At 42.5% G+C, this 21955-nt stretch overlaps 3 protein-coding genes across 15 annotated transcripts in view; all 3 read left to right on the top strand.

The window, feature by feature from the left end:
- Positions 1 to 3361, top strand: part of LOC132956566 (pleckstrin homology domain-containing family A member 5-like) — a 188245-nt gene extending 184884 nt beyond the window's left edge. For all 12 annotated transcript variants that reach the window (XM_061030088.1, XM_061030077.1, XM_061030085.1 and 9 more), the window contains one exon: positions 1053 to 3361. In XM_061030088.1, the coding sequence (XP_060886071.1) occupies positions 1053 to 1087 (35 nt within the window). In that variant the 3' untranslated portion in view covers positions 1088 to 3361. The remainder of the gene's footprint in view (positions 1 to 1052) is intronic.
- Positions 3362 to 6462: 3101 nt separating this feature from the next.
- Positions 6463 to 16213, top strand: LOC132956319 (zinc finger protein aebp2-like). 2 transcript variants are annotated; one of them, XM_061029690.1, is made up of 8 exons: positions 6463 to 7323; positions 11135 to 11366; positions 13667 to 13774; positions 14337 to 14523; positions 14607 to 14743; positions 14832 to 14899; positions 15223 to 15336; positions 15749 to 16213. In XM_061029690.1, exons 1-8 carry the CDS (start codon positions 6791 to 6793, stop codon positions 15759 to 15761), a joined length of 1392 nt encoding a protein of 463 aa, XP_060885673.1. In that variant the 5' UTR covers positions 6463 to 6790; the 3' UTR covers positions 15762 to 16213. The 2 variants fall into 2 exon arrangements, with proteins under 2 accessions (XP_060885673.1, XP_060885674.1); XM_061029691.1 differs by having other exon boundaries at positions 6623 to 7323; positions 14619 to 14743.
- Positions 16214 to 17225: 1012 nt separating this feature from the next.
- Positions 17226 to 20740, top strand: ndufa5 (NADH:ubiquinone oxidoreductase subunit A5). Its single transcript, XM_061029693.1, has 5 exons — positions 17226 to 17317; positions 18644 to 18688; positions 18867 to 18983; positions 19917 to 19982; positions 20547 to 20740. The coding sequence occupies exons 1-5, from the start codon at positions 17297 to 17299 to the stop codon at positions 20646 to 20648; spliced, it is 351 nt and encodes a 116-aa protein (XP_060885676.1). The 5' UTR covers positions 17226 to 17296; the 3' UTR covers positions 20649 to 20740.
- Positions 20741 to 21955: the final 1215 nt, after the last annotated feature.

The following is a 21955-nucleotide window of genomic DNA, read 5'->3' as shown; positions in this document are numbered from 1 at the left end:
ATTTAGGCGGTTTGTATCCTGTCCTGGCAAAAAAGATCTGATGTAGAATAGTCTCATTGCATCAGGCTGTTTTCTTTGAACCGTGCAACCTTTAGCTTTCTCTCAGCTCTATGAGATGATATGACCCCTCAAGCTTTGAAGGTGTTTTTTATTTTGCCTGTAAATAATTTAGAGAGCAAACCAGAGCTGTTCCTTTAAAAGTTGACTGTGAGCATGAATACTTAATGCACAAGAAGCTCCACACCTGCGGCAAAGAAAAAAAACAGTGTGGTCTCTCACTTTCTCAAATTTGTACAATCCATCAAAAAGCTGGAACACAGTGCAGATTTCACAACATTTAGGTTTTAAAGTTCACATATTCTCCTCCTCTTCAACCAGTGTAAAGAAGTCTCAAAGCTCCTCAAAACATGTGTGTGAAGTTTCTTGTTCTAAATCCACTCTGATCCTGTATTTGATCATGCCTATAAACCCCTCTATTTCAGCCCTGCTCAGAACAGGCTGTTTCTGTGTCTGTACCTTTAAATATAAATGAGCTGTGTCTGACCACGCCCCCTCTCTGGAAGGGCTCGGGTGTCTTGGTGCTTTCTCGCTCCATGTCCTATTGTTTATGGTGAGAAGGCAGACTCAGAGGGCAGAACAAACACCTAGCTGTGGGAGTGTCACCCACCTGGGGGAGGGGTTACTGCCCTTTGTGATGTCATGAAGGGAAAATCTAAAAACGGTCTGTTTGAGCACATATTTTCTGAAAAGTGGAGCAGGCAAAAGACGGAGAGGATGGACTTCTCTCATCATTGGGGGTTTGTAGACAGACTAGAGACACATAAGGGTTAGAGAAACATGAAGAAGTGTGTTTTGTGTATGTGACCTTGGAGGATATTTTAGTTTTATTCAACTTTTGGTCTAACAATCAGTTCTCTAAATTAATGAAGAACACACCCAAAAGAGTGGTAACAGTTAAGTATTTTGTATTACTATTGAATATCTGACTCACTGTCCTTTAATCCCTCTTCTTCTTCTTCTTCTCCTTCTTCTTCTTCTTCTTCTCTTTACAGCACAGACGTTCACCTTGGTGAGCAGCGACACGTGAGCGATGCCGGCCGACCTCGACGTCCCTTAAAAGCCCAAATGTAGCCAGCCTGCACCGAGCATGCTCCATGGCTTCCTGCGTTTACAACAGAACTACTTTGATACTACTGTTACCATGCCCACAAGGAGACTGAGACCAAGAGGATGGCCGCCCCGAGAATCAGACTGAGCACTGAGACGGGCCGCCGTCACACCCTGACAGAGAGAGGCTGACGTACTGTACCTTTAGCTCCTGTTAGCTCTGTTCATTCTGTATGTCCCTGAGCTAAACAACGAGCCTATGGAGGCCTATCTGTCCCACAACATTTCTGTGTAGAAGAAGCATTGTGAAATGGTTTAGCTTTACAATAAATAGGCCAAATACACTGTACATGTGCACTCCGTTAGAAAGAACGTTTAAAGAAAGATGTCCCAACAATCAGGAAAACAGTTTAAATTAGGGTCTTCATTCCTGTTTCAGCCACCTTTGTGTCTGTTTAGATAATCTAATTTAAGGAAAGGTTGTTTTTAGAGTTTTTATTAAGTCTGCTAATCGAGTTTTTAAAACAGATGAAGGATCGGAGCTGGCGATTAGCGCTGGCTCAGTTAGCTATTTTACAGCTGAGCTCTGGATTTGGATGCTAGTTTTGGTTAGCATAAAACAAAATGCTAGAAACAAAAACTTCTTACTGGAAAAATAACGGCTGACTCCTCAGAGTGTCCTTTAGTGCATCCTTACCGAACACTGAGCGAGATACTTATCGGAGCTCTGTGACAGGTAGCCCCGCCCTAACTCCTCCCCCTCTTTGACTCTGAGCGGGACAATAATTTACTAAACTAACATCACGCTGTGTTGAAGAAGACTTGAAACTAGAGATTGACCCGCCCCCCGTGCCCACATTCTCCTGATTGGCCACCTCTTTGGACGCCTTGTGGGGGGGGGGGGGGTAAAATGCTGCAGGGCTGCCAGGGCAGGGCTGCTCTCCAGTGCTGGAGAAACTCTTTGTTTCATATCGGGGAACTACGGCGTGATTTGCAGAACACGCCGTTTAGCGCCCTCTGCGGACTCATCCTGGGATTACTCCAAAATACGTTTACGTCATGATCTGAAACTTTGCCCACGTTTAGTTAAATTCAGCATTGTGACACTACATGAGAGTGAAAATGAGGATCAGCCGATTAGGTCGACTCTAAATGAAACGTTTCGATGCATGCCCACGTTTAGTGATCACACGATCAGAGCTTCAAACGTGTCGTACTTTCTCAAACCATTTCACAATCTGTACGTTGGACTTGTTCCGTGGGCGATAGAGCTCCATAGAAATGTGTTTTTCTGACACATACACACACACACCTGAATATACCGAACTTTTGCTAAGTATTAAAATCATCTTAACGTTATAATTGTTAGAGTATTCTACTGATCTCGAGGAGGGATATGAGCTGTTACCGGGTCGCTGGAGGAGGGGAGTGTACAGCTGTATATAGGAGCTGATGATGATGATGATGATGATGATGATGGGCTAAGCACCAAATCTCGACACACATGCAGTGCTTTACTTTAACCCCAAAGTGACCGCCGACGCTCTTGGTTTGTTTAACCTGCTCTGAGTTTGAGTCTGTGCGTTGGTTTGAGAGCGGAGGCGCCCTTATCGCTCTGTTTCCACATCCTTTGCAACATTACACTTCTTTGGATTTACATATATAAATATATAAAAAGTATATATATGAACATAAAGCATATTTTTACTTCAACAAGGTGCCACTTCATGCTGCTGTTTTTCTCTTTTTTTTTGTTGGACGGACAGAACTCAGTATTTTGCGGAGGTTGTGAGTATTTATGTTGAGCACACACCAACACGGTATGTGAACGTTTCGTGTCTCTTTCCGTTTATTTCTCTCTCTCTCTTTGGTTTACACGACGGAGGAGGTCGACAGTGAAGACGCCGAGGACGGGACACAGATGAAGACATTTTTTAGCGTTAGACTCTTATGTCTTATGTGGTGAAGAGTCCGAGAATAGCACACGTACGAAGCAATAAGTCGGACTTTGGAGCTCCAGGACATAAAAAAAAAAGAAAAAAAAGAGAAATTTAAAAGAGATGTATAAACTGTAAAAAAAAAAGAAGAGAAAGAAAAGAAGTTAAATCGAGATAACATAATTTATGTACACACTGAAAGAAGAGCAGATATTATAACTATAAGAGGTTATTATTAATATTATTAGGGTCGATATGCAAAAAGTTCATACCCCATCTGTTTTATATCATGTGAAATAAATGTTGATGTTCTTAAAGCGTGCGCGTCGCTGCATTTCTTTCTTTGTTGTTTGTCTGCAGGGGAAATACGATTTTGATTACAGGTCTAACACTGCATTCAGGTGGCTTCGGAAAACATTGGAGAAACGAGTTTCCAAATTGGAAAAGGCACGTTAATCGCCTGCTCAAGTCGGAACAATAAGGAAAATGATTAGTTGCCCGACTTGACGGCATGCATGTGAAATTAGATTTTGCTTTCAGGTTTAACGCTGCATTCATGCGGCATCGGAAACATTGGAGAAACGAGTTTCTTTTTTTTTTAAAGATAGGACAGTGGATAGAGTTCAAAACCAGGGAGAGAGAGTAGGGAATGACATGTGGGAAAGGAGCCACAGGTGGGATTTGAACCTGGGCCGCCCGCTCGGAGGACCATAGCCTCCATACATTGGGCGCACACTAACCACTGCGCCACCAGCGTCCTGAGAAACAAGTTTCTGAGTCAGAAAATGTACCTGAATGCCTGCTCCAGTCGGAACAACTCGGGACTCAATGAGGTTCCAGACTTGCCGACTTGACGTCATATTCGTCATCAACATGGCGGGCAAAATATGTTTTGTTAATGTTAAGATACTTTCAGGAATTGCACGTCAGCTTTTTGCTCAAGTATAACTCGTAACAGAGACATTCACACGTCTTCTTCGTAGCGCTGTTAGTTGTTGACTTCATCATTCCCTCTCTTCTTTCTTTTTCTCTGTTTGTCTCAGGGCATGTACGGTGGCCGAGTTGCAAAGGCTCGGCTTGTCATTATTACTGATTTTCTGTCTGTCTGTATGTTCACATTTTTTTTGTAAACATGTTAATTTATGGTGTAAAAACAGGCTTTTTTTGAATGGGTGTGTATGTGACTTCCTGTGCTTCTGCAGCCAGCCTCTAGTGGACACTTGATGAACTGCAGGATTTTTGCATTCCGGCATTGCCTTCATTTTTCAACACTGGAGGTTGCTGCTGGGTTCGGAAGAAGAAAAAAAACTAGTTGGATCAAAACAGCTGGAATAAACTTGTTATCACGCGAAAACCAGAGTCGTTAGACCGAGATAAATAAGTCGAGATCTCGAGGAAACAAACTGTACTTATTATGACGGAAAACTGAGTAAGATAAAATGTAGTCCTGTGGAAGTGTGTCTGCTTTGGGCCGTAGTTTCATAAATGAGACGGAGAAAGACGCTTTCCTTTCTGTAGCCTGTAGAAATATAATTTATGTTTAGTGTTTATGTCTGCAAATTACATTAACCAGGTTTTACCATCTTATTAGCACAGTTCACACCCAGGGGTGCCCTACAGGGGAGAAAAGTTGGGACGAATCTCCGGCTCCTGTAAATCTGGGATGGGTTAACAGATCATAAATTCATGAAGATTCAATCTTACATAAATACAAATCTGCTACACGCTTAAAAACGGTCCCAATGCCAGACAGGAACTGATGTAACGTAGTTTAATTAATTATTTTGAGAATAGAGTTTCTAGTTTTCCTCGACTTCTTTAAAGCTGTTCAGTCGTTTTAAAACAAAATAACTCGCCTGTAATGACTCGCTTAATGTCAGGAGTGATATAGAGATAGTGGTCGGGTCACTTTCAGAGTGTATAAAGAGGGCAGTTATTATTTATTTTAACTTTTTGTGTTATTTCTTTTACATTTTTGAGGGTGTGGTTTGTTGTGCATGGTCACTTTGGGCTGTGGTGGGGGGGCTTTTCGTGATCATCTTTCATGGGGCCGACGATCACTAGCAGCGCCCCTGCTCTTCATCTAATTGACTGTGAGATGTAAGGCTGAGAGAAACCATTTAGCCTCATAATCGATTAATCTAATGAATACTTTCGATGTATCATGAACCATGAAAAACGGGACTTATGGTCTACTGGTAAACAATGACAAAGGAGCTTAATGCACGTTTTTTTCTGTCCAACTCTTTGTGGGCTGCAGCACAGCAGGCCTTGGTTTCAATGCAACAAGTCGGTGAGTGATGTGACCACGGTTCCTGGTCTCCTCAGACACCCAGAGAGAGTTCACGGAGCTTTCGTTCAGGAGGAGACCGGCTGCAGGAGTCGCGGAGGCTGAAGCCGCCTCACGAGAGCGGCGGGGCGCGCAGGAATATGCACCTTGCTGAGATAAAAAACGTGCCTTTTCAGCACTTTTTGAGTTGGATCATTTTTCTGTTTGTTCGAACACGTGGAGCTGAGAGGCCACAAAGCCGGAGATCGTCTATGTTTACGAAGATGGCTCACTCGTTAAGAAAGAAAAAAGTTCAAACTGCACCTCCTAGTGGTGATTTTTTTAACCAACCTTAATATCTTTTCACCTGATATTGTGAAACCACTTTTAACTGTATCGGTTAAAAATCTTAATTTGTGGGGCGGAAAGTGGTAAGTGCATGCAACCAAGGGCCGAGGCTACAGTCCTCCAGGCGGGCGACCCAAGTTCAAATCGACCTGTGGTACCTTTCCCGCATGTCGTTCTCTTTGCTCTATATATGCCTGATTTCTACCACTGTCCTATCTCTACAATAAAGGCACAAAAGCACCAAAATAAAAATAAATGTATCTTCATTTTTGGCTGAAAAAAAATCAAATTTCTTAAAATGTCGTCTGTAGCATGCATCCATATTTTTGTGAACTCTTTTTTTTTTGTCGTGATAAAGAATAATTCTTGTATGTTGCAAAAGTACAACACAGAAATAGGCTTAATCACTCACATCAGTATGGGTGATGGCAGCATGGCATGTCATGGTCTGGCTTGTTATCTCAGGAAAACACAGTTAAATAAAACATGTAGGATGTGAAAACCACTTTGACTTCACAAAAGTCCGGGGACTCCAGACATCCAAAACACAAACAGCTATTTACTAAAACGAATAATTTATCAACCATGTGATCGTTTTTTCTACTGTATTGCAAGTAAGCTCTCATTTTAGACCACTTTAATGATATTCCGTGTAAAATTGTGGGCAGAGGCAGAAGAGCCCGGATGAGACTTTGTTTTTCTGTGCACAGCCAGGTGAGCTCGTTAACAAGGCTGGAAATTAATATTGGACACATGACTCAAGGATGAGATACAGACAGATACTGCAAGTTTGTATTGAGCATGGAAAACTAAAATTAAACTGGATAACATCTCTGACTATCAGTGCTACAAAGACCAACAATTCAAACTTTTTAAATGTATTCTCATATCTTTTCTCACACTTATTTTGATACCGTGTTACACTCAAAGTTATGCTATTTCGGGTTTGAGTATTGAGTGAGCCATCCTCGCGAATAGACCAGCTCTGTAGATGCAGAGCCTCGACGTCATGCAAACCCCCTGCTGTGTTTTACGCTTGAAGCGGAGAGTGTGAGTGGAGGAAGAAGGGCAGCCCGGGGCAACTTTTCGAGAGGAACAACACAAAAATAGCTTCTCGTGCTGCTCGGAAATGCCTCAAATAACGAGCGAAGGGGCCGAACAAGATTCCCAACCGACGTCCGATCAAAACGACACCGGTGAGACAGCAGAAACCGGCGAGGAGGGACAGGCCGTGCCGGACCCCAAACGGGAACCGGGCGACAACAACGAGAACAGAGCAGGAATGGACGCGAACAGTGGTCGTGGTGCTGCTGCGGCGGCGGAGGACGGCGGGGACAACCCGTCTTCTGTTCCCCACGCCGACAAAGAAACAGCGTTGCCGAGCGAAAACACGGACAAAGATGAGGGTGAACCCGGCTGTGAACTATCTGAACCGGGGAAAAGTCCCGTGCAGGGGAGTTTGGCGAGTAGCACTGATTCCGCACAAGAGGGCTCCCGGGTGCTGAAACAAGAACAAAGAGAGGGGGAGAGCGTGTCCTCCTCGCCGCCTGCCGACCGCACAAAGACCGCGGAGAAAGCCGAGCACGGCACCAAGAGGCGGGCCAGCGTGGAGCTCACCTCGTCGGATGGAGAGCCGCTGAGCCGGATGGATTCAGAGGACAGGTCTGTTTGATAAGAGAGCAGTGTGAGGAAGAGCACAGAGGCCTTACTCTGCTGCCTAACGGAGGGGGAGAGAGAGGTCACGACACGATGCCGGGTTCACTGTTTCACATCAAACTCCCTTTACTGGAATACACTGTTTCCCACGAAACACGTTCGAATCGTGCGACGTTCCACGAAAGTTAGCCAAACGATACAGCAGCGTCCTAGAACGTTCCTGTGTCCAATATAAGTGTTAAACCCGTTCTGGAACGTAGAAGTAAGGAACCGTTCTAGAACGTCCCCGTGTTTATAGAAGTTTTGAACATTCTAGAACGTTCAGTTTTAGTTACAATATGGGAATTTCAGCATTACATATCGTGGAAACATCCTCCTTTCTCCGGTTAACGTGAACAGAGGCGCGGGGGGGGGGGGGGGGGGTCGTTTTGGTTCGTGGCAGCAGGGGGGTCCCTTGTGTAAAAGTGTGGCTCCTACAACTAGCAGCACATGGCAGCGTTCATCTGTTATACTCGTTGATTTTCTTCTGATCACACTTTACGTCCTTGTCTTCAGTCACAGCTGCTGTTTGTGACTGTACAGCCTGATGTATATCAGTGGAAATACGTGGTGTGTTATTATCAGTTTGTGCCGACATAACTCTCCTTAAAGGAAGTGATTGTAATCTCGTCTCACGTACAGGCTGTGACTGTATCAGGTTCAGGTGACTGTATCTGCACATTTGTTGTGCAGCTGGTGAGACAGTGACACACAGATTACAAAACAGATGTAACAGGAAACAAGAGATGATTAGAGAGAAGGCAAACCATTTAAAACCTACTCAAACAATATTAAAAACCTTTAAAATTAATGACTAAAGGTATGTTACTTGATTATTACCACACATTATTCAAAATGATACCTTTAAAGTTATTTGAACATCTGGTAGGGCTCATGGCCCTGATGTTATTCGAGGGGTGCTGAAGCCCCCCCTAAACGGGTCTAAAATCCCCTCTGATTTCACACAACATAAATCCTTGATGTCTGATCCTGAAGCAGCTTCGATTGTTTCTTTATTTATTGTTATTTTTTTGCCTTTATTAGACAGGACAGCTGAAGGGGGGGTGACATGTTGGGAGGAGAGAGTGGGGCAAAGGTCAGAGGTCAGATTCGAACCCAAGGCTGCTGCAAGAGGACTATAGCCTCCGTACATGGGGCGTGCAACATGACTGCTAGGCTATTTATTAGTTCCAAAATCTTTTCGACTTTTATTTTCAGGCTATAAATGTCTTTATTTCAGGGACAGGACAGGGGATAGAGTCGGAAATCAGGAGAGAGAGAAAGAGTAGGGAATGATTTACAGGAAAGGAGCCACAGGTCCACTAATTTCTATTTGTGAATTCCTTTCAGACTCTTGATTTGTATTCCCCGTTCTATTCCTTGCGACAGACATCACCGTCATGCTCTGAGTGATCGTTGTTTACTGATCGTGTTTGCATCATTAAGATGACTTTGTTGGCATTTGTTCACGGACTCGATGCCTGTTGTTGAGTTTATTTCAAAAATTCCCAAAGTTTATCATCGATAAACAGTTTTTCTCATGACCCGACATCGAGATCTTTTAACGGCCGGGTTTTTAATTTTTGTAACAGACCACAAAACTAGACATGAAAGGAAACTCGAAGGAAATTGCGGTGAGCACAGAAGACAGGATCCGATCCAGTTTACAGTCACCTTCCTCTCCCGTCATTCTGAACTTGAAACGCTTTGTGGATCCATTAGAAAGTGAACTTTCCCCCCCCCCCCTCGAGGCGTCGGTGACAGATTGAAACGGTGTGAATCATTCCGAGTGATACTGCGAGGTACATCGTGAAGCCTCTGCCAGAACTCGTTTCACCACGCTCAGAGCGTCAGTCGTGCCAACAAGGTGGGAGATGACTAAAAGCTGAACCATGCACTCCTACACGGCTGCTCTCAGGCACAGAATGAGTAACAGCTTTCAATCACTGGAAGCTCCACCGCTCGCGTTCCCGTCTTCAACAACTTGTTTGTGCGGAATTATTATGAGAACGTTCACTCGGTCTTTTCTCATTTAGCAGCTGTAAGATGTGGATTATTGTCAGGGAACGTTTGATCTGATGGTGAGCGACACGTGTGACTTCAGATCAGTCACTGTGTGACGGGGAACCACCTACAGCTTTTACAATTTCTTAAAATAACACAAGAAGCAGATACGTCTGTGACTCAGAAGAACTAAACAGATTTACTTTTGATTCTTGACTTTCTCAGAATCAGAAGACATTTTTACATTTTCTTTTGATGGATTTTTTTATGCCTTTTATTTAGAGATAAGACAGTGGATGGAGTCTGAAATCAGAGAGAGAGAGAGAGGAGCCATCTGCGCCCAGTTTTAGCTGATTTTTATCATCATAATATTTGAATCCAGTTGTTGAAGAATGTTTAGAAGTATAAATTGAAGCACGCTCACAGGGACACGCCTCTGACCTGAGACGGTCACATGTTACGCTAGATCTTGAATGAGAGACTCTCTGCACTCTGCACACCTGGCAGCGTATCAACTTCTGCTAATCCTGCTGTGGCGGCAGCTGGAAGACTTCACTGAAACTTTTGTCCAACACGCCGAGCAGAGCGGCAGCTGGAAGTTCATGTGTGTGTGTGTCAGGGGTGTCAGACCTCTTGTAAGGGGTGTAAGCAGAGCCCCCATAGAGAGCCAGTATGGACATGACTAGAGCAGATGGTCACACACACTCACACTCACACACACAAATACAGACACACAGATACACACACATACACACTCACAGACACACACACACACACACACAAATACACACTCACAGACACACACACTCACACTCACAGACACACACACACACACACAAATACACACTCACAGACACACACTCAGACACACACACACAAATACACACTCACAGACACACTCACACACACACTCTCAGACACACAGACACACACACACACTCAGACACACACACACAAATACACACTCACAGACACATACACACACACACGCACGTTTGCAGCACTGAGCAGTTTTTAGATGTTGTGTTTCAGCATTAGTATGATAGAAATGTTTTAGAGTTAAAAATCCAACTGAAGATCTGAAGTTTGTTTTGAAGTTTTTCTACTTTACGATGATTAAAATAACCGCCATTTTTATAGAGTTGAAAACGTAATATCAGCGCTGGACAATTCACCAAGTTTCATTACGATTTTTGCTTCCAGTGATGATGACAACAAGGTCATCGAGATTAACAACTTGTTTCTTGTTGTTCAGAGTGTTTAAGGCCCCGTGTCCACCTGGCGCTTTTCTCTGAGCGGCAGAATCTTTTTGTGTTCCCAATGAGTAGAGACAGTGCAGGAGTAGGCGACCACCCGTAGAAACGGCGCAGCCCGAGCACTCCGCCTTTTCAGAAAGGCGCTGTTGACATCACCAGCGCTCTTTTCAAATTGTCCTATGTTACCCGTAGTTTTGTCTCCTACAGATCGTGCCGTGTACTCACATCCTCCTCGCTCCTCGACGGCAAACCTCCTCCGTTTGATGCTCAAAGTGAAGGAATAAAAACGATCTCGGATATAAAACATGCAGTTAAAAGAGCCGTTCATACAGCAGCCATTTTTAAGAGACTGTTGTCATGGAGACAGGACGCATGTGCAGCGCTTTTATTCTTGCGTTGTTTCGTATCTGAAACTTTTGACGCCCTTATAAGGTCGTGGCGTCAGGTGTGTTTTCCTCTACCTGTATGTTTGACTTTAACACTGTCTCGATGTCTCTGTCATGTGTTTTCTTCTGCAGTATCAGCAGCACCCTGATGGACATGGAGAGCACGGCGTCCAGCGGTCGCTCCACCCCGGCCATGCTGAACGGTCACAGCGGCGGTTCTGTGGCGGGGAGCGGCTCGGTGCCAGCTGGGGGGAAGTGTCTGAGCTACACGTGCTGCTGGGATAACTGCCAGGTGCTCTTCCCCAGCAGCCCCGACCTCGCCGAACACATCCGAGCAACGCACGTGGACGGGCAGAGAGGAGGGGTACGTGTCTCACTGACAGGGTCCTGAATGTGTGTGCATCGTGTGTGAACGTTGTTGCAAAGCTGAAGACTGCACGGTGAAGTCCAGAGGTATCAAATAACTGCAAGTGTTAGTCGTGAATGAAAATCCCCGTTAGGGAACATTATCTGATTCAACCACACAATGAAGCAGGAAGAAATCGACAGATGTTACGGTGACATCCGATCAGGTGGAGATAAAACATGAAGGCCTCGGGGGGGGGGGGGGAATGAATGACATTGAAGTACCAGAAAAAGCAACACAGTCCTCTATACGACTCTATAATGAGAATATGTGTCTTTCTATCAATGCTATGTGTAGTTGAACAGAATCTCAATCTGAACTAAAGAGTGGAGAAGAACATACTGGAGAACAGGAAACATGCAGCAGCAGGGTCATTAGGAGATGGTAGAGGTGGTCGTGCAGACAGTCTATGGTCGTGCAGCGATCACAGGGAATAAACGTGAATTTGTTGCGTTCTCACATCAGCTCAGTCTGACTTCATGTGGAAAAAATACGAGGAGGCTGGCAGAAGAAACTGCCCGAAGAAGTTTGGCTGTTTGCGTTCACACATGCAGCTCCTCCTGCAAATATCAGGAGTTTTTCTGGAAGTGTGAAAGCGCTATCCGAGTAACCACAGACCAATCTCAAACCTTTTTGTGCGTCTTTAACCCTCCAATCCACTCATGTTAATGAGTGTGGAGCTTTGACATCATTGGATCTCACAAGGCAGCTGATTTAAAAATATCTAAACATTCAGATTCGTTCCCCAGCTCCTGTAGCAACATGTCCAATGTGTCCTCGGGCAAGGTGCTTAACCCCGTATTTCTCCCGCTGTTTTGTCTGCGGCATTTTAATGTGTATGAATGGATGAGTTCATACTGATGGACTCTTTACCCAGCAGCCTCTACCATCAGTTTGTGAATGTGTAGGTGTGACCTGCAGTGTAAAAGCTCTTTGAGGAGTCAGAAGACTAGAAAATAAATATACAAGCGCAAGTCCATTTACCATCTCATCATTCATCCAAAAACACGTGTTCATCTCAGCCTCGATATGATCAGCAGTGGATGAATTTTCTCACTAAGAGGCGAGCGATGATGTAAGACGGAGAAGGACAGGCTTACATCATCGTTTTATCAGAGCTCTGTTTTCCCAGCACACTGAAACACCACACAGACGGGTATCAACCCTTCTCTGTGTTTGAGTGAGATATATAGTGATGACTAAGGAGTTTTTACATGTAGAATGATTTATCTAACTGAACAGCTCCTAGAACTATTGAACTCAAACTAAACAGAGGACTTAAAGTGCAGTCCATGTTTCATTTTCAAGACATGCAGAATGGTTGATTTTTTTTAAACTTTCCTCTCACTCTAAATGCTTTGGTGTCATAAAATGCACTAAGAATGACTTGTGTTCTCTGTTTTTGGAGCAAAAAGCAGAAAATGTTTTTTTCTAATTTCACAGTTTAAGAGGGCGTGAAAGACGTCAAGCTGATGGAGGAAATTTGAGCGCCCCTAGGCTTAGTCGCAAGGAAAACTGTTAGAATATATCATTGCACTCAAACACTGTAGGAGCAACATGGAACTCTGACACCTAGTGTTTAAAACGGGTACTGCAGTCCAAATTCTAAACATTGTAGAGAGCTGTCTCCCCCCCTCCTCTCTAGAGTCCATGCTCACACAGGTTGCCATGTGGTGGACACTGACCCAACCTCTCTCCATTTTTCAAAAACATCTCCAATATTGATCCTAGTTTGAGCACGTTTCTGCTCGTGGAGCTTATTAGAAACATGCAGAGGCTTTTTAGGTCGGGTACAATCACTTCTATCTGAACCACTTCTCTTGCCCGCTTCCATCGCTGCAACACCTGTTGGTTTGACCTGATAACTGCTCTCATATCTGGAAAACCGAGGGGCATCCAAAACGGCCATGTGGGGGTGTCCTTAAAACCCCATGGTAAATGGATTTGTTTGGACCTTCTCTGGTCATTCAGGAGCAGAATCTAAAGTTAGAAGGAGGACATACTGGCTGTTGCATTGTTGTCAGAGAAGCCAGCACTTCAACGTAGCATGTTTCATTTCCTTTTGTCAAATCCAAAGTCCAGGAAGCCCGAAATAAGTTGTCCACAGCCGCTTCACTGTAGTTGTTGATTTAAACTTGATTCAACTGGACAGAAGGACAACAAATCTTGTTATACAACCAGCTGTTGGAGAAAGAGCATCTTCTTTTTCTATCATGTTAATCAGTTTCTCTGTGTGTGTGTTTTGTTTTTCCACACAGGTGTTTGTGTGTATGTGGAAGGGCTGCAAGGTGTACAAGACACCGTCCACAAGTCAGAGTTGGCTGCAAAGACACATGCTGACACACAGCGGGGACAAGCCGTTCAAGGTGAAAACACGCACACACACACACACACACACACACACACACTCAGTCTTGGCATGGCTCTTCATCTCTGCTGCAGTCATAAATAGACAACAATCATGCATCATTAACATTAAAGGTCACATATTATATAAAATCCACGTCACCATGTTTTTCTAACACTAACGTGTTACCTAGTCTGTCTACAAACCCCCCAATTGTAAGAAAAGTCCATCCTCTCCATCTTTTGCCTGCTCCACTTTTCAGAAAATGTGTGCTCAAACAGGCCGTTTGGAGATTTTCCCTTCATGACATCACAAAGGGCAGTAGCCCCTCCCCCAGGTGGGTGACACTCCCACAGCTAGGTGTTTGTTCTGCCCTCTGAGTCTCCCTTCTCACCATAAACAATAGGACATGGAGCGAGAAAGCCCGAGTACACCCAAGCCCTTCCAGAGAGGGGGCGTGGTCAGACACAGCTCATTTACATTTAAAGGTGCAGAAACAGCCTGTTCTGAGCAGGGCTGAAATAGAGGGGTTTATAGGCATGATCACACCTCTGTATGAATCTTTTTGTGTGTCCCCTCAGTGTGTGGTGGGGGGCTGCAACGCCACGTTTGCCTCTCAGGGGGGGCTAGCCAGACATGTCCCCACCCACTTCAGCTCCCAGAGTTCGTCCAAGATGTCCAATCAGGGCAAAGTGAAGGAGGAGTCTCCGTCCAAGGCCGGACTCAACAAGAGGAGGAAAATGAAGAACAAACACAAGCGCTCCCTACGTACGTTACACACATACACGCACTGTTTTTGACTATGTGTTTGTACTTATTGGGATATTTCATATAATATTTTAACTTTTTAGTGACTTTTCCAGCTCGACCTCACGACTTCTTTGACGCTCAGACGATGGACGCCATCCGCCATCGAGCAATCTGCCTCAACCTGGCAACACACATCGAGAGCCTGGGCAACGGACACAGTGTGGTCTTCCACAGCACGGTGGGGGCACACACACACACACACACACATGCACACACACACACACATATTGTGAGCAGCAGCTTTATCCGTGTGTTTGTGTTTTCAGGTAATAGCGAGGAGGAAAGAGGATTCCGGAAAAGTGAAGGTCTTGTTACACTGGACACCAGAGGACATGTAAGTACTGCTCCTCCTCTTCCCCATCTTTTTTCTCCTCCTCCTCTTCTTTTTCCCCCTCCTCCTATTTCTCCTCTTTTCATCCCTCCTGCTCTCCTCTGCTCCAGTCTCCCTCTTGTGGCATTGAAACGGAATTACACACAAAGATTTCACAGCTGAAGATCCCCTCGGTTTTTTGTTTTGTGGTACAGCTGATGTGGTACCACGCAAAATCCAGAAATCATAAATTAGTATTTGACATGTGAGGAGTAAAGCAGGTGTGACTGTTTTTTTTTTTTTTATTCAGAGCGCAGAAACAAATTGTTGTCTTCTGTTTCTATCAGACTGCCAGATGTTTGGGTGAACGAGAGCGACAGACTGCAGCAGAAGACAAAAGTGGTTCATCTGTCCCAACTGCCCACAGACACGGCTGTGCTCCTGGACCCCAACATCTACAGGTGTGTGTGTGTGTGTGTGGGGGGGGGGGGGGGGGGGGGATGTGTGTGTATGCAAACTTTTGGATGTTTTTTGCTTCAATCTCTGCACAACAGCGGTACCTGGTGGCTTTAAATCTTCCAGCAGTCCTTCTCATTATAGCGTCAAATAGAGGACTCTGTTACCTCAGAGACCCCCCGCCCCCCCTCCTGTCTGAAAACGGCTACAGTCGATGTGAAGAAGCCGGTGTACTTAAATAAAATCATCTTTATATTTAGTTCAGCTCTTCTCAATGAAATGTAGATATTGTACAGGACGATGTTGAAGTTAAATAACCCAAAGTCGTCTAATAGTGTGTTTATATATTTACCTTTCCATTTCTACATGTTTGTTAAATAAAAAGAGGAAAACATCTGACTATTTTTCCTCCCACAGGATGTTTTTCTAACCCCCTCCAGAGGAACTCCATCCCTTTCCACTAATCCATCATCATTGAGGAGGGAACGCCTCCATCTTGACCTTCCTCTCCTCCCTCCTCTCCCAGAGGATGCTGGGAGTTTAGTGGCGTACTCGTGGAGGCCGTCTTAGGCCTCCGGTGTCGTCTCCTTTAGGTGCTGAAGTATACTGAAGACGCGTTGCTCGTTTTAGGAAACAACTAGACTGAAAACTAACTGACAGAGCTGTAGACAGTTAGACACACATGTAGAGAGAAGCTGTCTTTGTAAATAACTGAGATTTGTAATATATTTTTATACTTTGATATTTTGTACTGTACTGTAGATAGATGTCTTTTTTCAGCCAAACATTTTTAAATAGATCTTTAAAAACACTGATGATATTGATCATGTGCATATAGCTGGCATTGCTGTGGTTTGACGTCATTAAAGTTTCTAAAATCCTCTCCGTCTGAAGTCTTTACCTGCTGCTGAGTTTCATGAGTACAGGTTGGTTGTGTGTTGTAGGCCACAGCTTTGGCCACCAGGGGGAGCCATGTCATGAGAAAAGCTAAGGAAGTGTTGACTGCAAATGAACAGAAGGTCAAACTCTCACATCAGAAGTTGACATCTGGTAAATGTTTACATTAAGTACAATTGGAAATGATAGATGAAAGTGAGTCTTAGGTTGAACCACATATATTTAATTAAAAACATTGATAAATTGGGGTAATGTTGGCGTTTAGTTCAAGCCCCATGTATGGAATCATATGTTTAAAATGCTGGAGTATACTTTGTTGACAATAATGCATGAAATCTTTTAAGGTAAATTTCCCAATTAAACATTGCCTGTTTTTCCCTGAATTTTACTGAACTTAACCCGATCTCAGATTCAGAAAAGTTAACTTTTGAAAAAGTAAAAGTCTTATATTGAATGTAAATATATCAAAAGGTTCAAATTAAAATAAAAAAAACTGACTATTATTGTTTAATTTATGCAAAAAAACTTTCAGTATTAACAGATAAAATAAATACAAATTACTTTCATACAGTATATCTTATTCCCAGGCCATTATATAATCCGACAATTTTCTCGGATGAAAACATTTTGATTGAATAATCAAAACTTTGTTGTTTTTTATTTTAACTAAGTGACAAAACAATGAAAAAAAAAACACGAAGATAAGCTAAACAGAAAAGAAACAAACAATATTCAACCATGTAAAACTATTTAGATATATACATAGCGGTATCGAATTAAAGTAAAATATTTAGGTTCTCACATGTTTTCTCTGCTTTCAGTCTGTGTAAAGATTGAATGTAGTTTTCTATTTGAATTGTTGTATTTTGGGTATTTTTTAATTCCATATACATCTGTGAATGTAATATTTACCAAACAAAATCAATACATTTAAGATGAATCATTGTTTACAGTGAGTTATTATATTATCGTGGAAAAAAACCAAAACAGTTTCTGGTTCAGTTGGTGACGTCACTTTAAATACCCGGAAGTTGTCGACGGATCCGGAAGCCGTGTCCACAGAGGAGAATGGCTGGTCTGTTGAAGAAGGTACGTGTAGAGGTCATGTTTTTGATTTAGTGAGTAGAATACATCACATACATCCTACATTTCCAGCTCATTTTATACTCCTTAAGTTACTTCCTTACTGAGTATCTGCGATGTTAGTTCCGTTTGTAGTTTGAAGGAGACGCTGCTATGTGTTAGCTTGTTATCTGCTCTGTTAGCTCTGAGGCTAGGTGAGGCTGGAGGAGACATTGTGGTTAAATTCTTCCCTTCACTGATTTTAGGTTTTTAATTTCCTGTTTTAAAGGCAGTTGAGAAAACGGTTGATAATAACAATGTCCAGTTGGTCCCTTTCACACTTATTCCTTCAAAACCGGCCAGAAAGTAGCCGAAGTTATTGTATTTCAGGAGATGTTGTTTATTACATTTATTTACATTTAGGTAAATCAAAGCAGTTAAGTGACTTTCCTGTGATATTATGTTGTAACAATAGGTAATACAAGTCTCTAGATGTTCTAACATGGCTCAAAACATCAGTAAATATCTGTTTACATGCTAATATGTTAAATTATACACCAACTCCACACAAACACTGCTGTTTCTGACAGATAGATAGATAATTCAGGAGTGTCCCATAGCTCACAAGTTAGAAAAATAGAACAAACAGTGAAAAAACAAAACAACAATATTAATGTAAAAAACGGCATCGATATTAACAGATTGTTAAAATACTAAAAGTGCTTCTTTTTATGGCACAAATCGCCAGGGTCCTCTAATCTGTCTAATTGTGATCAGTAGTTTAAATTATAAAGAGTTCATCGTTTTTCATTCTTATTCATGCACGGGTTAATTTAAATGATCTCGGTACAGGTCAGAAGCTTGGAGGACTTAAGCCTTTGTATATGGAAACCACTAGCCCACCTGTGCCCAAACAAATGTTTTATTTAATGTGTTTTTTTTGATAATCTGCTACTGGATGCTTTGAATTTCCCCCCGGATAAATAGAGAGATAGATATTTAATAGGGAAGAGGCACAAACAGGGTTTGAATCTGAGCTTTGATCAAACAAAGAGAGCAGTTCACTTTGGTACTAAAGGTAGAATTATATTATTTATCTACTTTACTATTTAAAAGTGCAATCAAAAAACCTGCTGTACTGATAAACTGGTAGGAATTAGTTTAAAGTGTGAATGTTTTATTTATTCTCATTTTACTACGGTGGATATTTTCTTCATGGCGCTGTGACAGCTAACGACAGAAGCGTTCTTCATTCACATCAGACGTGTTGATCAGAAACAAGTTTAACGTTTATATGTTGAAAAGTGATCTGAGTTAAAAAAAAGCATCTTTCCCCCTCTTCTTCCCCTCCAGACGACGGGCCTGGTCGGCCTGGCCGTGTCCCAGAATCCACATGAGGTGAACACACACACACACACACACACACACACACACCTGTCAGCCACACTGTTGATGTATTAATGATGCATCTTGATGTTGTTCATGTCTATATTTCAAATAAAGAGCTTGATAACCTTACTACAGCTTTCACTTTGTGAGTATTTTAAACTGACCATCTTCTCCGTTCTTCTCTCAGCGTCTGAGGATTCTGTACTCAAAGATTCTGGCGTCCGTGCAGACCATGCCACAGGACGCAGCCTACAGGAAGTACACGGAGCAGCTGGTCAGCGAGAGGTTCGACCACGTTAAAGCAGTAAGTTATTAGATTTTACAAACTGCATCGTCTGAATCAGCGGGTTCTCCTTTGACTGAAAGCAGAGATGCTGCATTTAGTTTAGGTATCAGTGCAGTTGCCTTTGTGTCCATCTGAACATGACGTGGGGTGAGGTGACATCATGTGTGGTTATGGCGGTTGGCTTGATTATACTGCGGTAATTCATTCGTACGGTTACCACGGCAGCCTTACATTTGAGTCCACAGATCTGCAGACTTTCTGATTGGGACTTTTTCACGTTTAAAGTGATTTGATGACGTTCTGCCCCCTCTCTATAAAATCTGAGAAGTTAGCTTTAATCTACTCGTGCTGCCGTTTGTTCCACAGACGTTAACCTGCATGTGACAAAAACGGGTTTCTCACTGTTGCAGCGATGTATCACACGTTTGTCGTGTTGTTGGTGAGGATTTACACGATGGCTTTCTGATTTAGTCGTTTAATTACATATATAAAAACCTTTATGTCACAAACACATACTGCACGTGTTGATTTTGTCCCTTTTGATCTCTTGCTGATGCTTGTCTCCAGGCGACTTGTAATAGTTTTGTTATTTTTCCTCCTTTTTTATACAAACCTGAGCCCTCACTGACCCGCCCACAAACACAGAACACCCCTGACACGGGTTCAGTCTGGGTTTTAGTCCGTGTTGGTTTAGTGCTCTGGTCTAAGATGGAGATTAGGTCATCAAGAAAAACGTCTTCAAACATCTTTAGAAGAAAATAACAACACAAGACAGCGTTTTGTTGAGATACAATTTTATTCAAATTTCAGTAAAATATTCTGAAATATATTTTTCACACGTTTGTGTGTTATTATCTTAGTTATGCATGATCACTTTTTGTGTGTGTGTTTTTAAGGATTTTGTAGTTTGTTCTGTTTTTTTCTATGACTGACGTGTTTCTCTCTCCTCAGGAGCCCGATGTGGAGAAACTGGAGAAGAAGATCAACTGTGGGCAGATTGAAGAAGTCATTTTCCAGGTAGGTCACCGACGCAATGTTCATACCACACGGTCAGCTGGTGGACTGAGTATATCGAACACCTTGGATGGTTTCAGGAGGCTGTTTAGTGATATGACTCTGATCACATTCTGCCTGTTGTTCAGTAAAGGTGTTGAGTCTTTTATGTATTCACTGAAGCTCATGTCGTATCCCAGCTGGAGCTCTGATTGAAGACGTGTCATGGTTGTCTTCACAGCCCTGGTGTTTCTATGCTAAATCTTTGAGTGAACCTGTCCTACTTAATGCACACTTCAAGTACTGGTGCGATACATCCGTTTAGCTCAGTGTATTGAGATGAAGGGATCTCTGATGCATGGCTGATTTGGATATAGATCTTGATCTTTAATTTTCATCCACACAATAAAAACAAATGGTCAGACACACGGAGGAATAAGTAAGAAAGATGTGTGTTTATTTAAGCTGTGGTTTACATTTGAGACACGCAGGACTGCGTTGTTTCTTCATAGTTTTGCTCTCTTCCAGCCTTATATCTTCTCTTCGTAATATATATGTATATTAAGTCTGTGTGTTTCCTGTGTGCAGGCGGAGTGTGAGCTGGCTCTGTCCAGGAAGATGTCAGAGTGGAAGCCCTGGGAGCTGCTGATCGAGGAGCCTCCTCCTAACCAGTGGAAATGGCCCATCTGAATACACCCTGTGTATACATACTGTGTGTGTGTGTGTTTTCCGAACCCCTGCTTCCAATGAAGTACTGTACAAAATAAAAATCCTGCAATATACCCCCATTTATTCTCCAGTGTCTTCAATTAACATCTCACAGATTAATTTACAGACACGATTACACGAGTTCAATCATAACACACATGTCAAGAGTATAATGAAAGAAACATGTCAAGGATCAAAACTTGGAAGCAGTGTTGTACCTCACAGACTGCACATAGGCCTCCAGAGTCGGGGTTTTTTTCAATTTTCGACATAGGTATGTATGTCGTTTTTCTTCAAATATCGACAGGTATGTATGCCGTTTTTTTCACATTTTCGACATAGGTATGTATGTCGTTTTTCTTCAAATATCGACATAGGTATGTATGCCGTTTTTTCACATTTTTGACATGTCGGGGTTTTTTTCAATTTTCGACATAGGTATGTATGTCGTTCTTCAATTTTCGACATAGTATGTATGCCGTTTTTCTTCAAATATCGACATTGGTATGTATGTCGGTTTTTCCAATTTTCGACATATGTCTGTTTTTTTTTTTCAATTTTCAACATAGGTATGTATGTCGTTTTTCTTCAAATATCGACATAGGTATGTATGTCGTTTTTCTTCAAATATCGACATTGGTATGTATGCCGGTTTTTCAGATTTTCGACATAGGTATGTATGTCGTTTTTCTTCAAATATCGACATTGGTATGTATGCCGTTTTTTCACATTTTCGACATGTCGGGTTTTTTTTAAATTTTCGACATAGTATGTATGCCGTTTTTTCACATTTTCAACATATGTATGCCGTTTTTTTTCAATTTTCGACAAAGGTATGTATGTCGTTTTTCTTCAAATATCGACATAGGTATGTATGCCGTTTTTTTCACATTTTCGACATAGGTATGTATGTCGTTTTTCTTCAAATATCGACATAGGTATGTATGCCGTTTTTTCACATTTTCGATATGTCGGGTTTTTTTTTCACTTTTCGACATAGGTATGTATGTCGTTCCTCAATTTTCGACATGGTATGTATGTCGTTCCTCAATTTTCGACATAGTATGTATGTCGTTTTTCTTCACATATCGACATTGGTATGTATGCCGTTTTTTCACATTTTCAACATATGTATGCCGTTTTTTCCAATTCGCGACATAGGTATGTATGTCGTTTTTCTTCAAATATCGACATAGGTATGTATGCCGTTTTTTCCAATTCGCGACATAGGTATGTATGTCGTTTTTCTTCAAATATCGACATAGGTATGTATGCCGTTTTTTTCACAT

The sequence above is a fragment of the Labrus mixtus genome, chromosome 22 (assembly GCF_963584025.1).
Source record: "Labrus mixtus chromosome 22, fLabMix1.1, whole genome shotgun sequence".
In the NCBI taxonomy this organism is placed as follows: domain Eukaryota; kingdom Metazoa; phylum Chordata; class Actinopteri; order Labriformes; family Labridae; genus Labrus; species Labrus mixtus.
The sequence above is the reverse complement of the archived record's forward strand: the minus strand, read 5'-3'. Positions and strand labels throughout refer to the sequence as shown.